Genomic DNA, 17,492 nt, shown 5'->3' with positions numbered 1-17,492 from the left:
GAATGGAATGGAATGGAATGGAATGGAATGGAATGGAATGGAATGGAATGGAATGGAATGGAATGGAGTAGAGTAGAGTAGAATAGAATCAAGTAGAATGGAATAGAATAGGATAGGATAGGATAGGATAGGATAGGATAGGATAGGATAGGATAGGATGGGATGGGATGGGATGGGATGGGATGGGATGGGATGGGATAGGATAGAATGGAATGGAATAGAATAGAATAGAATAGAATAGAATAGAATAGAATAGAATAGAATAGAATAGAATAGAATAGAATTAACCAGGTTGAAAGAGACCTTTGAGATCATCAAGTCCAGCCTATCATCCAACACTTTATAGATGCTGCATATGAAACTATATATATACACACACATGCACACAAAGTAAGTTTCTTCTATTCATTTTACATAGACATGCAACACAACCTAGGGATAGAATAGAATAGAATAGAATAGAATAGAATAGAATAGAATAGAATAGAATAGAATAGAATAAACCAGGTTGGAAGAGACCTTCAAGATCATCACGTCCAACCTATCACCCAACACCACCCAATCAACTAACCCATGGCACCAAGCACCCTGTCAAGTCTCCTCCTGAACACCTCCAGTGATGGTGACTCCACCACCTCCCCATCCAGCATGACCCAAAGATGTGAACCTGCACAGCACGCTGTTCACACAATTTCTCAACTCTTGTTCTTTTCTAGTCATTTCCAGCCCACACCAATCTGGAACTCAGTTTGGCCATCTCTGAAGCAAGCTGCTGAACAGCACCAGCTGGCTCTGATGAAATCCAGATGTACAGCAGGGTATTATCCTCCTACTGAAGGTACCACAACTCTCCTATCATCAGGGATTTCCTGTATGGCCTCACACATGCATTGTGCTGGCCAGATAACAGCACAAAACAGAGGAGAGCTCCAGTTCAAAAGCCCTCCATGGCAGATAACTAATTATGCAGTCTGCAGGTGAGCAAGAACCTAAGTTTGCTGTGCTCAGTGCCAATCTGCAGAGGCCAACACTATAATAAATCTACAACTGATACCATTCTGACATGGCAATATACTTTTCCTCAAAGATCAATGCATCTATTGACTGGCAAAGAAATCCTCAAATGAGGAAGTTCTTACTGTGCTGCTGGAATTATCTAGACATAGGCTCCAGAGATCCCAGTGTATTTTGGGCATCCTGTATTACTTAAGGTATGCCACTGACTTTGTTTTCTGGTATGGGATCTGAACAATACTTTTCAGTCTTGCACAGGTGCTGAAAACAAAACTGCCAGATACTTTCAAGGTCTTCTATGTGATGGCAACACACAGAAAAGCATCTGAAAATGCAAAGGCACTGACAGGATGAAAATGGATGCTTGGACCATAGAGGTGTCCTGGTTTGAGCTAGGCCAGAACTGATTCTATTCAATGATTTTACTTTTCAGCTCAATCTCTTCTAAGTGTCCACAGAATTACACAATTAACCAGGTTGGAAAAGACCTCAGAGATCATCAAGTCCAACCTATCATCCAACATTATCTAATCAACTAAACCATGGTACTAAGTGCCTCATCCACTCTCTTTATAAACACCTCCAGTGATGCTGCTCTGGCAGGGGGGATGGACTGGATGATCTGGCCACAACAACCCCATGCAGAGCTACAGGCTGGGGGCAGAGTGGCTGAGAGCAGTCAGGCAGAGAGGGACCTGGGGGTGCTGGTTGATGGTAGGCTGAACATGAGCCTGCAGTGTGCCCAGGCGGCCAGGAGGGCCAATGGCATCCTGGCCTGCATCAGGAACATTGTGGCCAGCAGGAGCAGGGAGGTCATTCTGCCCCTGGACACTGCACTGGTTAGGCCACACCTCGAGTCCTGTGTCCAGTTCTGGGCCCCTCAGTTTAGGAAGGAGGTTGACTTGCTGGAACGAGTCCAGAGAAGGGCAATGAAGTTGGTGAGGGGTTTGGAACACAGCCCTGTGAGGAGAGGCTGAGGGAGCTGGGGCTGCTTAGCCTGGAGAAGAGGAGACTCAGGGGTGACCTTAGTGCTCTCTACAACTACCTGAAGGGAGGTTGTAGACAGGCAAAAGTTGGTCTCTTCTCCCAGGCAGCCAGTACCAGAACAAGAGGACACAGTCTCAGGCTGCACCAGGGGAGGTTCAGGCTGGAGGTCAGGAGGAAGTTTTACACAGAGAGAGTGATTGCCCATTGGAATGGGCTGCCTGGGGAGGTGGTGGAGTCACCATCCCTGGAGGTGTTCAGGAGGAGACTTGACAGGGTGCTTAGTTGCATGGTTTAGTTGATTAGGTGGTGTTGGATGATAGGTTGGACACAATGATCTTGAAGGTCTCTTCCAACCTGGTCTATTCTATTCTATTCTATTCTATTCTATTCTATTCTATTCTATTCTATTCTATTCTATTCTATTCTATTCTATTCTATTCTATCTCTGAGGTCCTTTCCCCTCCAACCACTAATGTTCTGTGCTTCTGTCATGGTATGATGCTGTGGGCAGACAGCAACTGGATTCTCAGGCTGGAATTCAGGAACTCATGGACACTGAGGGCAGAATGGGCTGAGTCCTCCTTGGATATTGGCCACTGAAGAAGAGAGTTTGTCTCTCATGGTCTCTTGGCTTTATACTGAATATGATGTATATGGACTGGAGTACCTTGCTGATCAGTGTAGGGTAACCTATCCTGACCATTTCTCCCTGCAACTGGAGCCTTTTACTCTGCACTCCCAGCACAGAACGCAAGGTTTAGCAGTGACCTTGGTCTGCGCACCAGTCCGTGATTCTAACTCTAAACACTGAGCCTTATCACTGCTAGAAGCAGACACTGCCTTCCAAGTCTTCTCTTCTGCAGGCTAAACAGCCCCAGGTCCCTCAGCCTCTCCTCACAGGGCAGTGCTGCAGTCCCCTAATCATCCTCCTAGCGCTCCGCTGGACCCTCTCCAGCACATCCCTGTCCCTCTTAAACTGGGGAGCCCAGAACTGAACGCAGTACTCAAGATGAGGTAAAGACCATCAGCCCCGCGGTAAACCAGCCCGCCGGGAACAAAAAGTTCCCGGCGCGGAGGGAAGCCTTTCCCACGTTTCCCTGCGCTGCTCGCCCCGCCGCGCTCAGGAAGCGCTGGCAGGAGCGGGGCGCGGGAAGCGCCAGGACTGTCAGGGATGGCGCTGCCACCACACATCCCCTCCAATAGGCTGGCGGGCTCCGCTGTTGCTCCCTCCTCTGGCCATTGAGCGCTCGCTTCCTTCCTCTCCCCGTGAGCGTTCTGACCAATGGGAGGCGGGCTCTTTGGGCGTCGGGGATATTCAAACTGAGGGCGGCGCGCGCACTCGCTCGATCCGCAGCCGCGTCCCAGGCCCCGCAGCAGCGGCGGCAGGAGGAGGAGGAAAAGGAAGAGGGAGTCTGAGGGTGAGTGCGGCCAGGCCAGGAGCGGGGCGGTGGGCGGCAGCGGCGCACGTCTAGCGGTGGGGCTGCTGAGCGGCGGTAGGACTGGAGGAGCCCGCGGGGTTCATCTTCCGCCGGCCCCGCCCTCCCCTCCCCGCGGCGGGCGAGAGGCCGGCGCTGCCCCGCGCACGCCTGAGGCCAACGGTGGTGCAGGCGCGGCCCCTTCGGCTCTCCCGGGCCCGGAGGGTGGGCTGCGGCCTGCCTCTCGGAGGGGAACGAGGGCTGCGGCCCCATAGGGGGCTGCCTCTGCGGGTAAGGAAACGGGGCGGCTGCTTCTTCCCTCACGACCTCTTCCCATCGCCTTCCTCCGCTCGGGATATTTTGGTGGTGTTTTGTTTTCCTGACCTGAGTTATAGGAGCAGAGAATCGTTTCGGTTGGAGAAGACCTTTAAGACCACCAAGTCGAACCGTTACCTAACTCTGCTAAGCGTGGTGCTAAGCCATGTCCCTCAGCACCACATCTCGGCAGCTTTGAAACGCCTCCAGGCATGGGGATTCGACCACCTCCCTGGGCAGCCTCTAACAGTGTTTGAGAACCCTTCTAGTGGAGAAGTTTCTTCTGATTTCTAGCTTCTTCAGTGCAGTAGGCTCTACCTCAACGTGAGGAGGAACTTCTTCACTGTGAGGGTCACAGAGCACTGGAACAGGCTGCCCAGAGAGGTTGTGGAGTCTCTTTCTCTGGAGACTTTCAGGCCCCATCTGGATGCATTCCTGTGCTGGATTCTATGGCCCTGCTCTAGCAGGGGGGTTGGACTTGATGATCTGTGGAGGTCCCTTCCAACCCCTAATGTCTGATGATAATATCTAACCTAAACCTGCCCTGGTGCAGCTTGAGGACATTCCCTGTCATTCTATCACTATTTACTAAAGAGAAGCCACTTGGCTCCAACCTCCTTTCAAGTATTTGTAGAGAGTGAGGTCCCTGCTCAGCCTCCTTTTCTCCAGGCTTAAAACAACCTCATTTCCCTCAGCTGCTTCTCTCCAGACCTTTAGAGTAATAGAATCATTAAGGCATGAAAAGACCTGTGTCCAGTTCTGGGCTCCTCAATTTAAGGACGTTGAGCTACTTGAACATGTCTAGAGAAGGGCAATGAGGCTGGGGAGAGGTCTGGAGCACAGCCCTGTGTGGAGAGGCTGAGGGTGTTTAGCCTGGAGAAGAGGAGGCTCTGGGGAGACCTTATTGCTCTCTACAACAACCTGAAGGGAGGTTGTAGTCAGGTGGGGGTTGGTCTCTTTCAGTATTCAGTATTCCTAAGGTTGGAAGGGGCCTCAAAGATCATCGAGTCCAACCTGTCACCACAGACCTCACCACTGGAGTAGGGAAGACACTACTGCCCACTGCAGGCTTGAACTCACGACCTTCACCGTTAAGGGTCTTATGTGCTACCAACTGAGCCACCTCCCCCCAGGCAACCAGCACCAGAAGAAGAGGACACAGTCTCAAGCTGTGCCAGGGGAAGTTTAGACTGGAGGTGAGGAGAAGGCTCTTCCCAGAAAGAGGCCATTGGAATGTGCTGCCCAGGGAAGTGGTGGAGTCACCATGCCTGGAGGTGTTCAAAAAAGGATTGGATGTGGCACTTGGAGCCGTGGTTTAGTTGTCAGGAGGTGTTAGGTATTAGGTTGACCTTGATGATCTCTCAGGCCTTTTTCAACCCTGTTGATTCTATGACCTCAGTGGTCTTTGAGTTTGGTGAGGAGTTTTGAGATGGGTAGTGGTTGTTTTCCTCCTCAAGTTTGATATGTTATGAAATTAGACAAAAAAGTCCTCCTAGACAGTCCAGCTGTCTGCAGGCTTGGCAACATACACAAAGATACAGCTGGGTGATGACATCAATCCCTTGTGCACGTTATCCTCCATTAGGCTGAGGAATATCACTGGCAAGAAATAGATGTAAAGCAGAACTGTGCTTGATGTTGATTTATACACATTGTTTTGGAGATGGGAAGGTGCACAAGGACACAGGGGAAAAAAACTTGGAACATGTGCCAGTTGAGCTCTGCCTGGTGCAGGTGATACAGCAACAGATATACCTGAAATGATAGCCTGGATTTAAAACTCCTTTCAGTTGTGTCTCTTGGTTAGATCCTTTAGCCTTCAGAGCTTAGAACTGTGCCTCAGTGGTTTTGTGCTGCTCTGTTCTCTGCTGCCTCTTGGTAACCCTAATCTTGGCATACAGCTACTGGTTTGTTAATGCTGCAGTAGCTCACTTGCTGCTGTGCTGTCTTATTTGCAAACCTGTCTTTAAGTCTTATCTTTTTGTAGATAATACTAAATTTTGGGGGGGGGGGGGTTATTATTATTTTTAATGTTGCTGGTATTTTTAAATGATTTTTTTTTTACTATTTGCTTTGCTTTCCCTTGAAGAAAATTTTGATTTGCACTTTAGGACTTGTGAACACCACCAAGCAAAGATGAGGCATGTATATACTTCTAGAATGTTAGGATAGAGGCTTCCAAACCACCACATTTCTACATGTTTTTAGGAAGTAGTGGCTGGATAAAGGGGTGACTTCTACTAGTGGCTGCTGTAGGGAACAGGTTAGATGTTACCAACTCTGTCTAGGTAGAAGGCTAGAAACAGTGTAACCCAGTCTTGTAATCAGGGCATTATATGGCATATGAAGGGCACTGAAGTGGGAGAGGGTTTGGAGTGCTTTGTCACTCATTTGAATTTCGTTTTTGGTGACTGCTTTTGTTACCTGAGTGAAACAGAGTAAATGCCTAGGCTATGGTGACAGTGTCCAAGGTAGGGTTAACTACCTGGTCTCCAAACTGGTGACACATGGATTTGATGGGTGGACCACTAGATGGATAAGGAACTGGCTTGATGGCTGCACCCAAAGAGTGGCTGTCCATGGGTCCATGTCCCAGTGGAGGCCAGGGACAAGTGGAGTCCCTCAAGGATCAGTCCTGGGACCTGTCTTATTCAACATCTTTGTGGGTGCCATGGACAGTGGCATTGAGTGCACCCTCAGCAAGTTTGCTGATGACACCAAGCTGTGTGGTGCAGCAGACAGGCTGGAGGGAAGGGATCCCATCCAGAGGGACCTTGACAGGCTGGAGAGGTGGGCACAAGCCAACCTCATGAAGTTCAACAAGACCAAGGGCAGGGTCCTGCATCTGGGTGGAGGCAATCCCAGGCACAAATGCAGGCTGGGCAGGGACTGGCTGGAAAGCAGCCCTGAGGAGAGAGACTTGGGGGTGCTGGGGGAGGAGAAGCTCAACAGGAGCTCTCAGTGTGCACTTGCAGCCCAGAAAGCCAATCAGATCCTGGGCTGCATCAGGAGAAGTGTGGCCAGCAGGGCAAGGGAGGTGATTCTCCCCCTCTGCTCAGCTCTGGGGAGACCCCACCTGGAGTACTGCCTCCAGTTCTGGAGCCCCTATGACAAGAGGGATGTGGAGGTGCTGGAAGGTGTCCAGAGAAGGGCTACGAGGATGAGCAGAGGGCTGGAGCTGCTCTGCTGTGAGGACAGACTGAAGGAGTTGGGGCTGTTCAGTCTGGAGAAGAAAGGGTCCCAGGAGACCTAATTGTGGCCTTCCAGCATCTGAAGGGGGCCTACAGGAAGGCTGGGGAGGGACTGCTCAGGATCTCAGGTAGTGATAGGACTAGGGGGAATGGAATGAAGCTGGAGGTGGGGAGATTCAGGCTGGAGGTGAGGAGGAAGTTCTTCCCCATGAGAGTGGTGAAGCCCTGGAATGGGTTGTCCAGGGAGGTGGTCGAGGCCCCATCCCTGGAGGTGTTTAAGCCCAGGCTGGATGGGGCTCTGGCCAGGCTGATGTAGTGTGAGGTGTCCCTGCCCATGGCAGGGGGGTTGGAACTAGCTGATCCTTGTGGTCCCTTCCAACCCTGACTAATACTATGATAACTATACTGCACTGGTCTTCTGTCCTTAAAAGATCATTGATGGGGGCTTTATGGTATGAAGGTGTTTACTTTCAGTAAAAAAAAAAGTGTATGCCTTGTTAGCAACTTAAGGCTGGAGAAAGTTCTTCCCAGAAAGAGTAATTGGCCGTTGGAATGTGCTGCCCAGAGAGGTGGTGGAGTTGCCATCCCTGGAGGCATTCAAAAAAGGATTGCATGTGGCACATGAAGCCATGGTGTAGTTGTCAGGTGGTGTTAGGTATTAGGTTGGCCTTGATGATCTCTGAGGTCTTTTCCAACCTGGTTGATTCTATGAACTTTGTCTTTGAAGACTTCAGACTGATCATGCCTGCCTAGTCTGTGCTAGATGTTCCCATTAAACAGAAAGCTGGAAGAAGACACCAAGGCCATCAAGACATAAAGAAACAAGAACCTATTGCCAAAAGATAAAACTTTTATCACCAAACTGAAGATGTAAAGCTGTTGCAATATATGATCCTAATGAGTGAACTTCACTCATTAACAAATCATTGTAATACTAAGACATACACCCCCTTGAGCCGAGAAGCCCCTTACCTAGGAGACCAAGCCTCTCAGAGCATGCAGTATCAGTGCTGTAGGTATTGTTGCTTTGACTGAAGACAAGAAGCTGTAAAGGAGCTAGCTTCTGCTGGACCATCTTCAGAATGTTATTGAGAGCAGGAAATTTAAAGTACTTAAATGCCTGTGTAAAAGATCCTGGTGTTCAGGAAGTGTCTGGATATGTTCCTGTGTGACCCTTCCTTGGCAGGTGAGTTGGACTGCATCTCCAGAGGTCTCTCTCAACCCCCACTGTTCTGTGATCCTGTGAAGAGTCTTTGGTAGTACTGAAGAGTGTTAATGCAATATTGATTTAACTGTACTTGAAGGTAGCACTGCTTCTTCCAATTGACAGCATTTTCTGTACTACCTGCAAATCTTTCCTGAAGTGGTGATCACTGTTAAATAATGAGCAATATATCAACAAAATAAATATTCAAATACTGTAGAAGGTGGCAGCTTCAGTTAATTTTCCCAGCTTGTTTGTGTGATGCTTCTGCTTAAGAAGGGAATGATAATTTAAATGTTAAAAGGGGTGATGAGGAGGAACATGTGTCAGAAAACACATGCATAGGTAAAGTTCCTGGTTTGGAGGGATCACAGAATGGAAGTGACCTCAAAAGCTCATCCAGTCCAACCCCCTGTTAGAGCAGGATCACCTAGAGCAGATCACACAGGAACACATCCTGGTGGGTTTTGAAACTCTCCAGAGGGGGAGATACCACAACCCTTCTGAGCATCCTCTTCCAGTGTGTTGTCACCCTCACAGTGAAAATTTCCCTTGTGTCTCCATGGAATTTCCTGTGCCTCAACTTTCACCCATTGCACCCTGTCCTGTCATTGGGCATCACAGAGCAGGGCTTGACTCCATCCTCTTGGCACTCAGCCTTTACATCTTTACAAACATGAATGAAGTCACCTCTGAGTCTCCCCTTCTCCAAGGTAAAGAGCCCCAGCTCCCTCAGTCTCTCATTGTAATGCATAGCTGGCATTGGCAGAGAGAGAAACTCTGCACAGAGCAGAGGACTTAACTCCAAGTGCTTCAGTGTAGTTTCTTGGCCTGAGTAGATGCTTTATTCAGGCTGCAGGAGCAATAAGGTCACCCTTGAGTCTCCTCTTCTCCAGGCTAAGCAGCCCCAGCTCCCTCAGCCTCTCCTCACAGGGCTGTGTTCCAAGCCCCTCACCAACTTTGTTGCCCTTCTCTGGACACCTTACAGCAACTCAACCTCCTTCCTAAACTGAGGGGCCCAGAACTGGACACAGGACTCGAGGTGTGGCCTAACCAGTGCAGTGTCTGGGGGCAGAATGACCTCCCTGCTGCTGCTGGTCACACTGTTCCTGATGCAGGCCAGGATGCCATTGGCCCTCTTGGCTGCCTGGGCACACAGCAGGCTCATGTTCATCCTACCATCAACCAGCACCCCCAGGTCCCTCTCTGCCTGGGCGCTCTCCAGCCACCCCTGGAGACAGGTCAGCTAGCGCTGACCCTAGCCTGATCCTAGCCTAGGTTAATGCTAATTTCTTTTACTTGGAGGAAAAAAGCCCACCAATCTCTCAGACACTTAAATTTTGCAGCTCTCTACATTCCTTGGATGCATCAATATTATGCATCCTTCAGTGCCAAACATCAGTAAATTCCAGAGGTAGGAAAAGTGTTTGGTGTTTTTCTTTTGTTCAAGAATTGAAAAGTATTCTCAGACTTTCGCAAAAGTTTGCATTTGAGGGAAAAGCTGCATCTGACTCCATTCAGAAACTGCATTAACATTTTTTCAAGACTTTCAAGATTGTTTTTCTTTAGCTCTTAGTATTTTGAAATATTAGACATGCAATCCTACGGCTAACCTGAACGGCTGCTTCATCCACTTGTAACAAACACACTGCTCTCTTATCACTGTCCTTTGGCTATCATTTTGTGGCTCCATATGAGGAGTTGAAGTTACTTCAGTATTTTATTTTTTTAGAGGTAGTTCACAACAACCCCATGCAGTGCTACAGGCTGGGGTCAGAGTGGCTAGAGAGCAGCCAGGCAGAGAGGGACCTGGGGGTGCTGGTTGATGGTAGGATGAACATGAGCCTGCAGTGTGCCCAGGCAGCCAAGAGGGCCAATGGCATCCTGGCCTGCATCAAGAACAGTGTGGCCAGCAGGAGCAGGGAGGTCATTCTGCCCCTGTACACTGCACTGGTTAGGCCACACCTCGAGTCCTGTGTCCAGTTCTGGGCCCCTCAGTTTAGGAAGGATGTTGACTTGCTGGAACGAGTCCAGAGAAGAGCAACAAAGTTGGTGAGGGGCTTGGAACACAGCCCTGTGAGGAGAGGCTGAGGGAGCTGGGGCTGCTCAGCCTGGAGAAGAGGAGACTCAGGGGTGACCTTATCACTCTCTACAACTCCCTGCAGTGAGGTTGTAGACAGGCTGATGATGGTCTCTTCTCCCAGGCACCCAGTACCAGAACAAGAGGACACAGTCTCAGGCTGCACCAGGGGAGGTTCAGGTTGGATGTTAGGAAGAAGTTCTATACAGAAAGAGTGATTGCCCATTGGAATGGGCTGCCTGGGGAGGTGGTGGAGTCACCGTCATTGAAGGTGTTCAGAAGGAGACTTGATGGGGTGCTTGGTGCCATGGGTTAGCTGTTTGGGTGGGTTGGATTGGTTGATGGGTTGGACACGATGATCTTGAAGGTCTCTTCCAACCTGGTTTGGTTTATTCTAATAAAGGTTTTATATCTTCCTGATGTCTGTTTATGTCTCCTCCTAGTTTCTTGGTTCCATAACCTCCTCTTCTGTATTGATTTCTAGACTTGGATGTGCTGACACGTAGCTGTTCAGAAGCTCAGCTCCTATTGTGTGCCTGTGTAACAGCCTGTGGCTGTTTTAGGTCTTTGCTGTCTTGTCAGATTTTGAATGTCCTTTCTTATAAACTAGTCATTCAGCAGATCAACCAAAAGCACATACTCAGAGCCTCTTTTTGGCTTAATCTTTGGCATGAGTAGAAAGATCACTTACAAATCATAACAATGCACAGGTGGATGTACCCTTAGTGTACTTTTTTAATCTGTTGATGTCATAACAAGCTGACACATTTGGAAATGCTTGCCCTCAGTCCAAAAGTAATCTCTGAGCTTTTTTTCTTCTGTTGTTATTACTAAGAATAGTTGAATGAAAACTGTATTTCAGGGGTGTCATGAAGGTTAGGGAAGTTCCCAGGACATAGTGATACTCATTCAGTTGTCAACATCTAACTGTTCTGCTTTTGACACACAGGAACTTCTTCAGGATGGAGAGCTACACGTCTTGCCTCTGTTGGATTCTTGGAATCATCTGACCTAGCCTGACCCTCATCCACATTCTTTTTGATAAGGCATTTACATTCTGCAGGAGAGGTTTTCTCCATATAGTACACATTCAACCCTGAGCAGCTAAGCTGCACACCAGAAATGTAAGTTTGATGTGTGTTGATGACTACTAAGGTCAAATTGATGCAGAAAATGTGGGTTTGTCTGTTGTTTTTTCAGTTTGTTTTGGTTTGTGGAGGTTTTGTTGTTGTTGTGTATGGGATTTTTTGTTTGGGTATTTTTTTGTGTAGGGTTTTTTGTTGGTTTGTTGTCTGGTTTTGATCTCTGTTTTGCAAGCTTTCACTGCAAAAAGAATAATGAACCTTTGATGTTGAGGAAAATGTAAATGTGCTTTTTACAAAGAAAATCCACCTGGGAGGTTTTTAACAATTGCAATTCTTATGATAGATAATACAATTATTAAACATGAGGTAAATTTCTTTTGGCCTCCTTGATGCTTCAGGTTCTGGAGAAGCTGACTGCACCCATTTTTAGAGAGAATGGCTACAGTCTCAGGATGTGAGAGGTTGGAAAGGACCCAAAGAGATCATTGAATCCAACCCCCCTGCCAGAGCAGGACCATACAACCTAGCTCAGGTCACAGAGGAATGCATCCAGACAGGCATTGAAAGTCTCCAGAGAAGGAGACTCCACAACCTCTCTGGGCAGCCTGTTCCAGTGCTCTGTGACCCTTACAGTAATGAAGCTCCCCTTTGTGTTGAGGTGGAACATCCTGTGCTGCAGCTTGCATCCATTACTCCTTGTCTTATCCCAGGGAGCAAGTGAGCAGAGCCTGTCTGTCCAAGGATAGATCCTTAATGATATTCTCTCTTAAAGGGGAGCTTTGGTACTGATCATATAGATGGTGCTTTTGCCAGACTAAATCTTGGAGTTAACCCCAAACCCCCTGCTTTGAACCTACTAAACCAACACTTCTATAGAGACAAGTGTAGATTCTTGGTGGGCTACCTCTAGTATAGGAAGAAAGTTAGGTATGTGTACTTACACTCTGGAAACATGCCAACCTTTCTGGTTTACACTCTGAGGAAAGCTGGGAGTCTGCTGCTTTTAAAGAAATGCAAACTAGGGATGACTAACACTTGAAAAAATTACTTGACACTTTTGAAAGTGGTGCAGGTTTGTTTTTCTTTAGGTAGTGGAATTAGAAGTGGATGAATTTACTTTAATTATCTCCATTAGTAATTAATCTAAACCAGATTTAATCTCTCTGGGGCTTCTAGCAAATTTGCATTGACCTGTTTATCCCTGAAGAAAAAATACCAACGATTCACTCTAAAAACAAACTTAGTCTTTATTTGAAGCTATTTAATCTGTGCAGGGTGTGTTACATTCCCTGTTTCTGGGCCTATCTTCAAAATAATCAGGAAGTTGGGTTCCCTGGGTATGTGCTTACTTCCCCATAGGTTGGGGCAACATTGTTGAATGTAGGAAAAGCTGTGTGTTCCATGGAATTGTAGAGGTTTTGTTGTGGGCAGAAAGGAGAAAAATCAGGTTGGTTTCAGTTTATTGTAGCACTCTTGCTCTGCTCAGACTGCATCGATTCTTAGCTATATTCATGGTGGCATTTTAAAGCAATAAGGGTGTCTCCTGGAGGAAGGGGATTATCAGGATGGGATAAGTTTGTGCTAAACAGTATGTAGAAGTTTGTTTGCTTGTGGTGCATGGGTTTGATTATCTGAAGTAGGAAGTAACCACATCTGCAATAGATGGCCAGAAGTGGGTACATAGTAAGGAACATGGAAACTTGTGTTAATGGCTTTTAGAATATTGATAGAATGTTGTGATGGGAAGAGTATTTTGGATGAGAAGGTAGCTGAAACGTGCAAGTTTTGTTAAAGGGGTGGAAATTGCCTTTTTTCTCATGTGCTTGCCTCTGCTGAGTGTTTGTGTGTCCTTCCACTAGCTCTGCTGGCAAAAAGCTCCAAGCTTTTTGTGTATCCCCAGAAGATATTTTATCACAACAGTGGTTTTCAGCATTTATTAGTGGTTGGAGCTCTTTTAATTAAGTGTTTGGCAATTATCATTTCAGTATAGTATAATTTGCTGTATTCTTCCTAGTCTGAGATCTGAAAGTCAGACACTTAGTGTACCACTGTTATGAAATATTAATTGAGATTTGAGAGTGAGGGGCATTAAACTACCTGCATTCATTCAGATGTGTTAGCAGCTGCAAACCTAGATTTAAATGACCAGATTACTGAATGATTGTCAACACTTGCATGTAGCATTTACTACCTAAGCTAGTTAGGAAAGACTAAAGAAAAGTCTGAAGTCTTCCAAAATACCAGATTTGGTGATACTCATTTCTGCCTTAACTTTATTACTTTTTTTTCTTGCATTCTTTCTTCTTTCCATGCACTCTCACATACCTGTATGCCCTCTGCCCTGATTTCTACTTGGATATGAATTTGTAAGCCCTTACCTAGCTCTTTAGAAAGAATCCTATCTCTTCTGATAGAAATCTGTAAGAAGAAATCCTTTTGGATAGGCAGGTGGTGGAATTTTGCAACAGCAAAAGTTAATGAGAACTAGGCCAAGGAACTGTTTCAAAATGGTTGGTTTAGAATCTCAGTGATGTAAGTACACCAAATTTCAATTAAGGGCTGCTTTAGAGAATGATACTGTTGAAGCATAACATGAATAATATTTTCAGATCACATTTCACTTTCTGATTACACATGTATTATGCTAAATAAAAATCATGACCTCCTCAGAGAGGAGGCAATGCTAAGAGATGGGTTGTAAGTGTCTTTTATGTCTTGAAACTTAGCATTTCTGCTGTAAGTGGTATCTGTGATGGAGAAAAACCAGTATCATTAAAACTTCAAGTATATAGTACCAAGTGTTCTTCCAATGTGAAAAATGTTTAAGGGAGGAGTGTGTGTGGGCTAGACATATCTAAGGTAGTCTAACCCAGCCTTGGAGGTGTCATCAAAGGAAATTCTCTCCTTCCTGCCTTTCTGTTCTTATGTCTATGTGGTGACACAATTGAGAGAGCAGGAACCCCCTCCCCCTGCCCTCAAGGAATAAGATAATAGCTCTGCCTCTATTTTGTGTTGCTTTGTGTTGGAATTTATTCCTGAGCCATGTCACCATGAAGTCTGACAAATGCTTGTTCCACTGCTGTTTGCTCAAGTGGCCGGAGTGTATGGCTAGGGGGAGGACTACCTCTTGGCCATCCTAATCTAGGGATGTGAGATGTACTTTAATACAGTAGACTCAGAACTACTGAGGCAACATATCCCACCCCCCATTTTATTTAAACACTGAATGTACTTGATTGGAAAGGGCTACTGTGAACCATGGACTAGAATTTGGACAGATCTGACTGATTCCTTTGCTCCTTTAAGCTGACTTCTGCTAGGAAGTTCACTTGTTTAACAGAATAGAATAGAATAAACCTGGAGTACTGTGTCCAGTTCTGGAGCCCCTATTCCAAGAGGGATCTGGAGGTGCTGGAAGGTGTCCAGCGAAGGGCCACAAGGATGATCAGAGGGCTGGAGCACCTCTCCTGTGAGGACAGACTGAGGGAGTTGGGGCTGTTCAGTCTGCAGAAGAGAAGGCTCCGAGGTGACCTCATTGTGGCCTTCCAGTATCTGAAGGGGCCTACAGGAAGGCTGGGGAAGGACTTCTCAGGATCTCAGGTAGTGATAGGACTAGGGGGAATGGAATGAAGCTGGAGGTGGGGAGATTGAGGCTGGAGGTGAAGAGGAAGTTCTTCCCCATGAGAGTGGTGAAGCCCTGGAATGGGTTGTCCAGGGAGGTGGTTGAGGCCCTGTGCCTGGAGGTGTTTAAGCCCAGGCTGGCTGAGGCTGTGGCCAGGCTGATGTAGTGTGGGGTGTCCCTGCCCATGGCAGGGGGGTTGGAACTAGATGATCCTTGTGGTCCCTTCCAACCCTGACTGATACTATGATACTATGAAACCAGGTTGTAAGAGACCTTCAAGATCATCAACAGCATTGACCAAGGCTAACAGAATATTTTTGCTGCATAAATTGGTTGAGTTTTGAGCTGCAAAATGAGAGGGTTTGCCAGGGTAATTCCCTAATTGGTATGGTCTACTATCACAGCATCACCAAGGTTGGAAGAGACCTCAAAGATCATCAAGTCCAACCCGTCACCACAGACCTCATGACTAGACCATGGCACCAAGTGCCACGTCCAGTCCCCTCTTGAACCCCTCCAGGGACGGTGACTGCTGGGTTCTTAGCTTCACTGGATTTTATCCTTTTGTCTGCAGATGGAGAAGGAAGACCTAAGTGAAAGAGGATTGCCACAAATTGCTTCAATCATGAATAGAGTTCGAGACTTGAGAAACAAATACAGAACTGAAGACAATGTGACAGATGAGCTTAACTGTACTAAAATCTCAGCTGATACAACAGGTATGTCTTTTCCTTGGAGTTCTCACTTATGCAACAGATGGTAATCTAGGCTGAGTGAAAGAACCTTGAATTGAAAGAATTTAAGCTTTAGCATTTCTTCAGTGTTAATGGCCACAAAACACATTTCATCTCTCCTTATTCTTCAGTCAGCTGTGTTTCATTGTGTTGCAAACAAATCAATCCCTCTTCACGAAAGCTTGTAAGAAGTATTTCATTCTGTTCACGATTGCTGCCGCTTTAATCAGCCTCCTTTTGTCTGGTGGTGGTGTTTTCTCCTGTCAGATAACTCTGGAACTGTTAATCAAATAATAATGACAACAAATAATCCAGAAGACTGGCTGCATTTTTTGCTCAAGCTGGAGAAGAAGGGTATTCCTCAGATGGGTGTTAGCCTACTGGACAGGCTGATTGGGCGTTACAGTCAAGCAGTGACTGCGTTACCTGCAGAGAAGCACAGTCAGGACGAGAACTACGCTCGCATCCTTGTGAGATTTGCCGAGTTGAAAGCGTAAGTACAGATTAGCAGTACAAGAACTTGTCCTTGAGAATTCTGTGTTGGGAGGATGATAACACCAGCCTGGGTTTGTTGGTGCTTTCTGCAGCAAACTAATCATTTTTAAGCGTGGATGTTTGTGTATTGGCGTCTTGAATCTGTGAGCACCTTTGGTCAGTTCAGTGTTTGTGTGGCCAGCAGGAACAGGGAAGTTGTTGTGCCCCTGGACTCAGCACTGGCTAGGCCATACCTTGAGTCCTGTGCCCAGTTCTGGGCCCCTTAGTTTAGAAAACATGTTGAGTTGCTGGAAGGTGTCCAGAGAAGGGCAACATAGCTGGTGAGGTGTTTGGAGCACAAGGCCTATGAGGAGAGGCTGAGGGAGCTGGGACTGCTTAGCCTGGAGAAGAGGAGGCTCAGGGGAGACCTCCTTGCTCCTTACAACTCCCTGAAGGGAGGTTGTAGCCAGGTGGGGGGTTGGTCTCTTCTCCCAGGCAACCAGCACCAGAACAAGAGGACAGTCTTAAGCTGTGCCAGGGGAGGTTTAGGCTGGATGTTAGGACAAAATTCTTCCCAGAAAGAGAGATTGGCCATTAGAATGTGCTGCCCAGGGAGGTGGTGGAGTCACCATCCCTGGAGGTGTTTAGGAAGAGGCTAGATGAGGCACTTCATGCCATGGTTTAGTTGATTAGATGGTGTTGGGAGATAGGTTGGACTTGATTTTTGAAGGTCTTTTCCAACCTGGTGAATTATGTAATGCTAAGATTAATTTCCATGGGGATTTGTATTGCTGATTTGGCAGTGAGGTAGAGAGATTGCTATTATCTAACCCATCTAGTCAAACCATGGTAGTCTACCCTTGTCCAGTCTGCTTTTTACCCTTACTAGGAAAGACTTATTCCAGCTACATTAAATCAGCTGCTTTAGAGCAGGAAGCATCCCTTAGGACATTCTATACTTTGATAATTTGGAGATTAGGGTGCTTTTTGGTGCTTTGTTTCATTCAGTCCAAGTTTGAGCAGTGTGGTTGTTCAGATGTTTTCAGATGTAATATGAAACAGTTATAACATGATTATTTTTTTAAAAGGAGTTCTTTTGTCCCTTGAAACATCATTGCAGCAAGAGCTGTAAGAGAATCATAGAATTGTTAGGGTTGGAAGGGACCTCAAGGAGCAGCCAGTTCAAACCCCGCTGCCATGGGTAGGGACACCTCACACTGCATCAGGTTGCTCACAGCCACATCCAGCTTGGCCTTACAAACCTCCAGGGATAAGGCTTCTGCCACCTTCCTAGGTGCAGTGTATCAATCCTTGGAGTTGAGGAAGTAGTCTTCAGTGAATATAGCTAGTCTTTTCCATTTCTTTTATGTC

General features: G+C 46.9%; 1 protein-coding gene across 2 annotated transcripts in view; it reads left to right on the top strand.

Annotated features, from left to right (window-relative positions):
• Window positions 1-3,321: 3,321 nt before the first annotated feature.
• The window catches only part of TTK (TTK protein kinase), a 48,787-nt gene continuing 34,616 nt past the window's right edge, over window positions 3,322-17,492 (top strand). Inside the window, exons 1-4 of one of the 2 annotated variants that reach the window (XM_068165190.1) lie at window positions 3,322-3,419; window positions 11,156-11,330; window positions 15,488-15,632; window positions 15,915-16,140. In XM_068165190.1, the coding sequence (XP_068021291.1) occupies window positions 15,488-15,632; window positions 15,915-16,140 (371 nt within the window). In that variant the 5' untranslated portion in view covers window positions 3,322-3,419; window positions 11,156-11,330. Of the gene's footprint in view, window positions 3,420-3,689; window positions 3,708-11,155; window positions 11,331-15,487; window positions 15,633-15,914; window positions 16,141-17,492 lie in introns of those variants that run through there. The other variant, XM_068165191.1, reaches the window with a different exon arrangement.

The sequence above is a fragment of the Melanerpes formicivorus genome, unplaced genomic scaffold (genome assembly GCF_026170545.1).
Source record: "Melanerpes formicivorus ecotype bairdi unplaced genomic scaffold, bMelFor1.0.p_v2 SCAF_85, whole genome shotgun sequence".
Taxonomy (NCBI): domain Eukaryota; kingdom Metazoa; phylum Chordata; class Aves; order Piciformes; family Picidae; genus Melanerpes; species Melanerpes formicivorus.
This window is presented reverse-complemented; position numbering and strand designations above follow the sequence as displayed.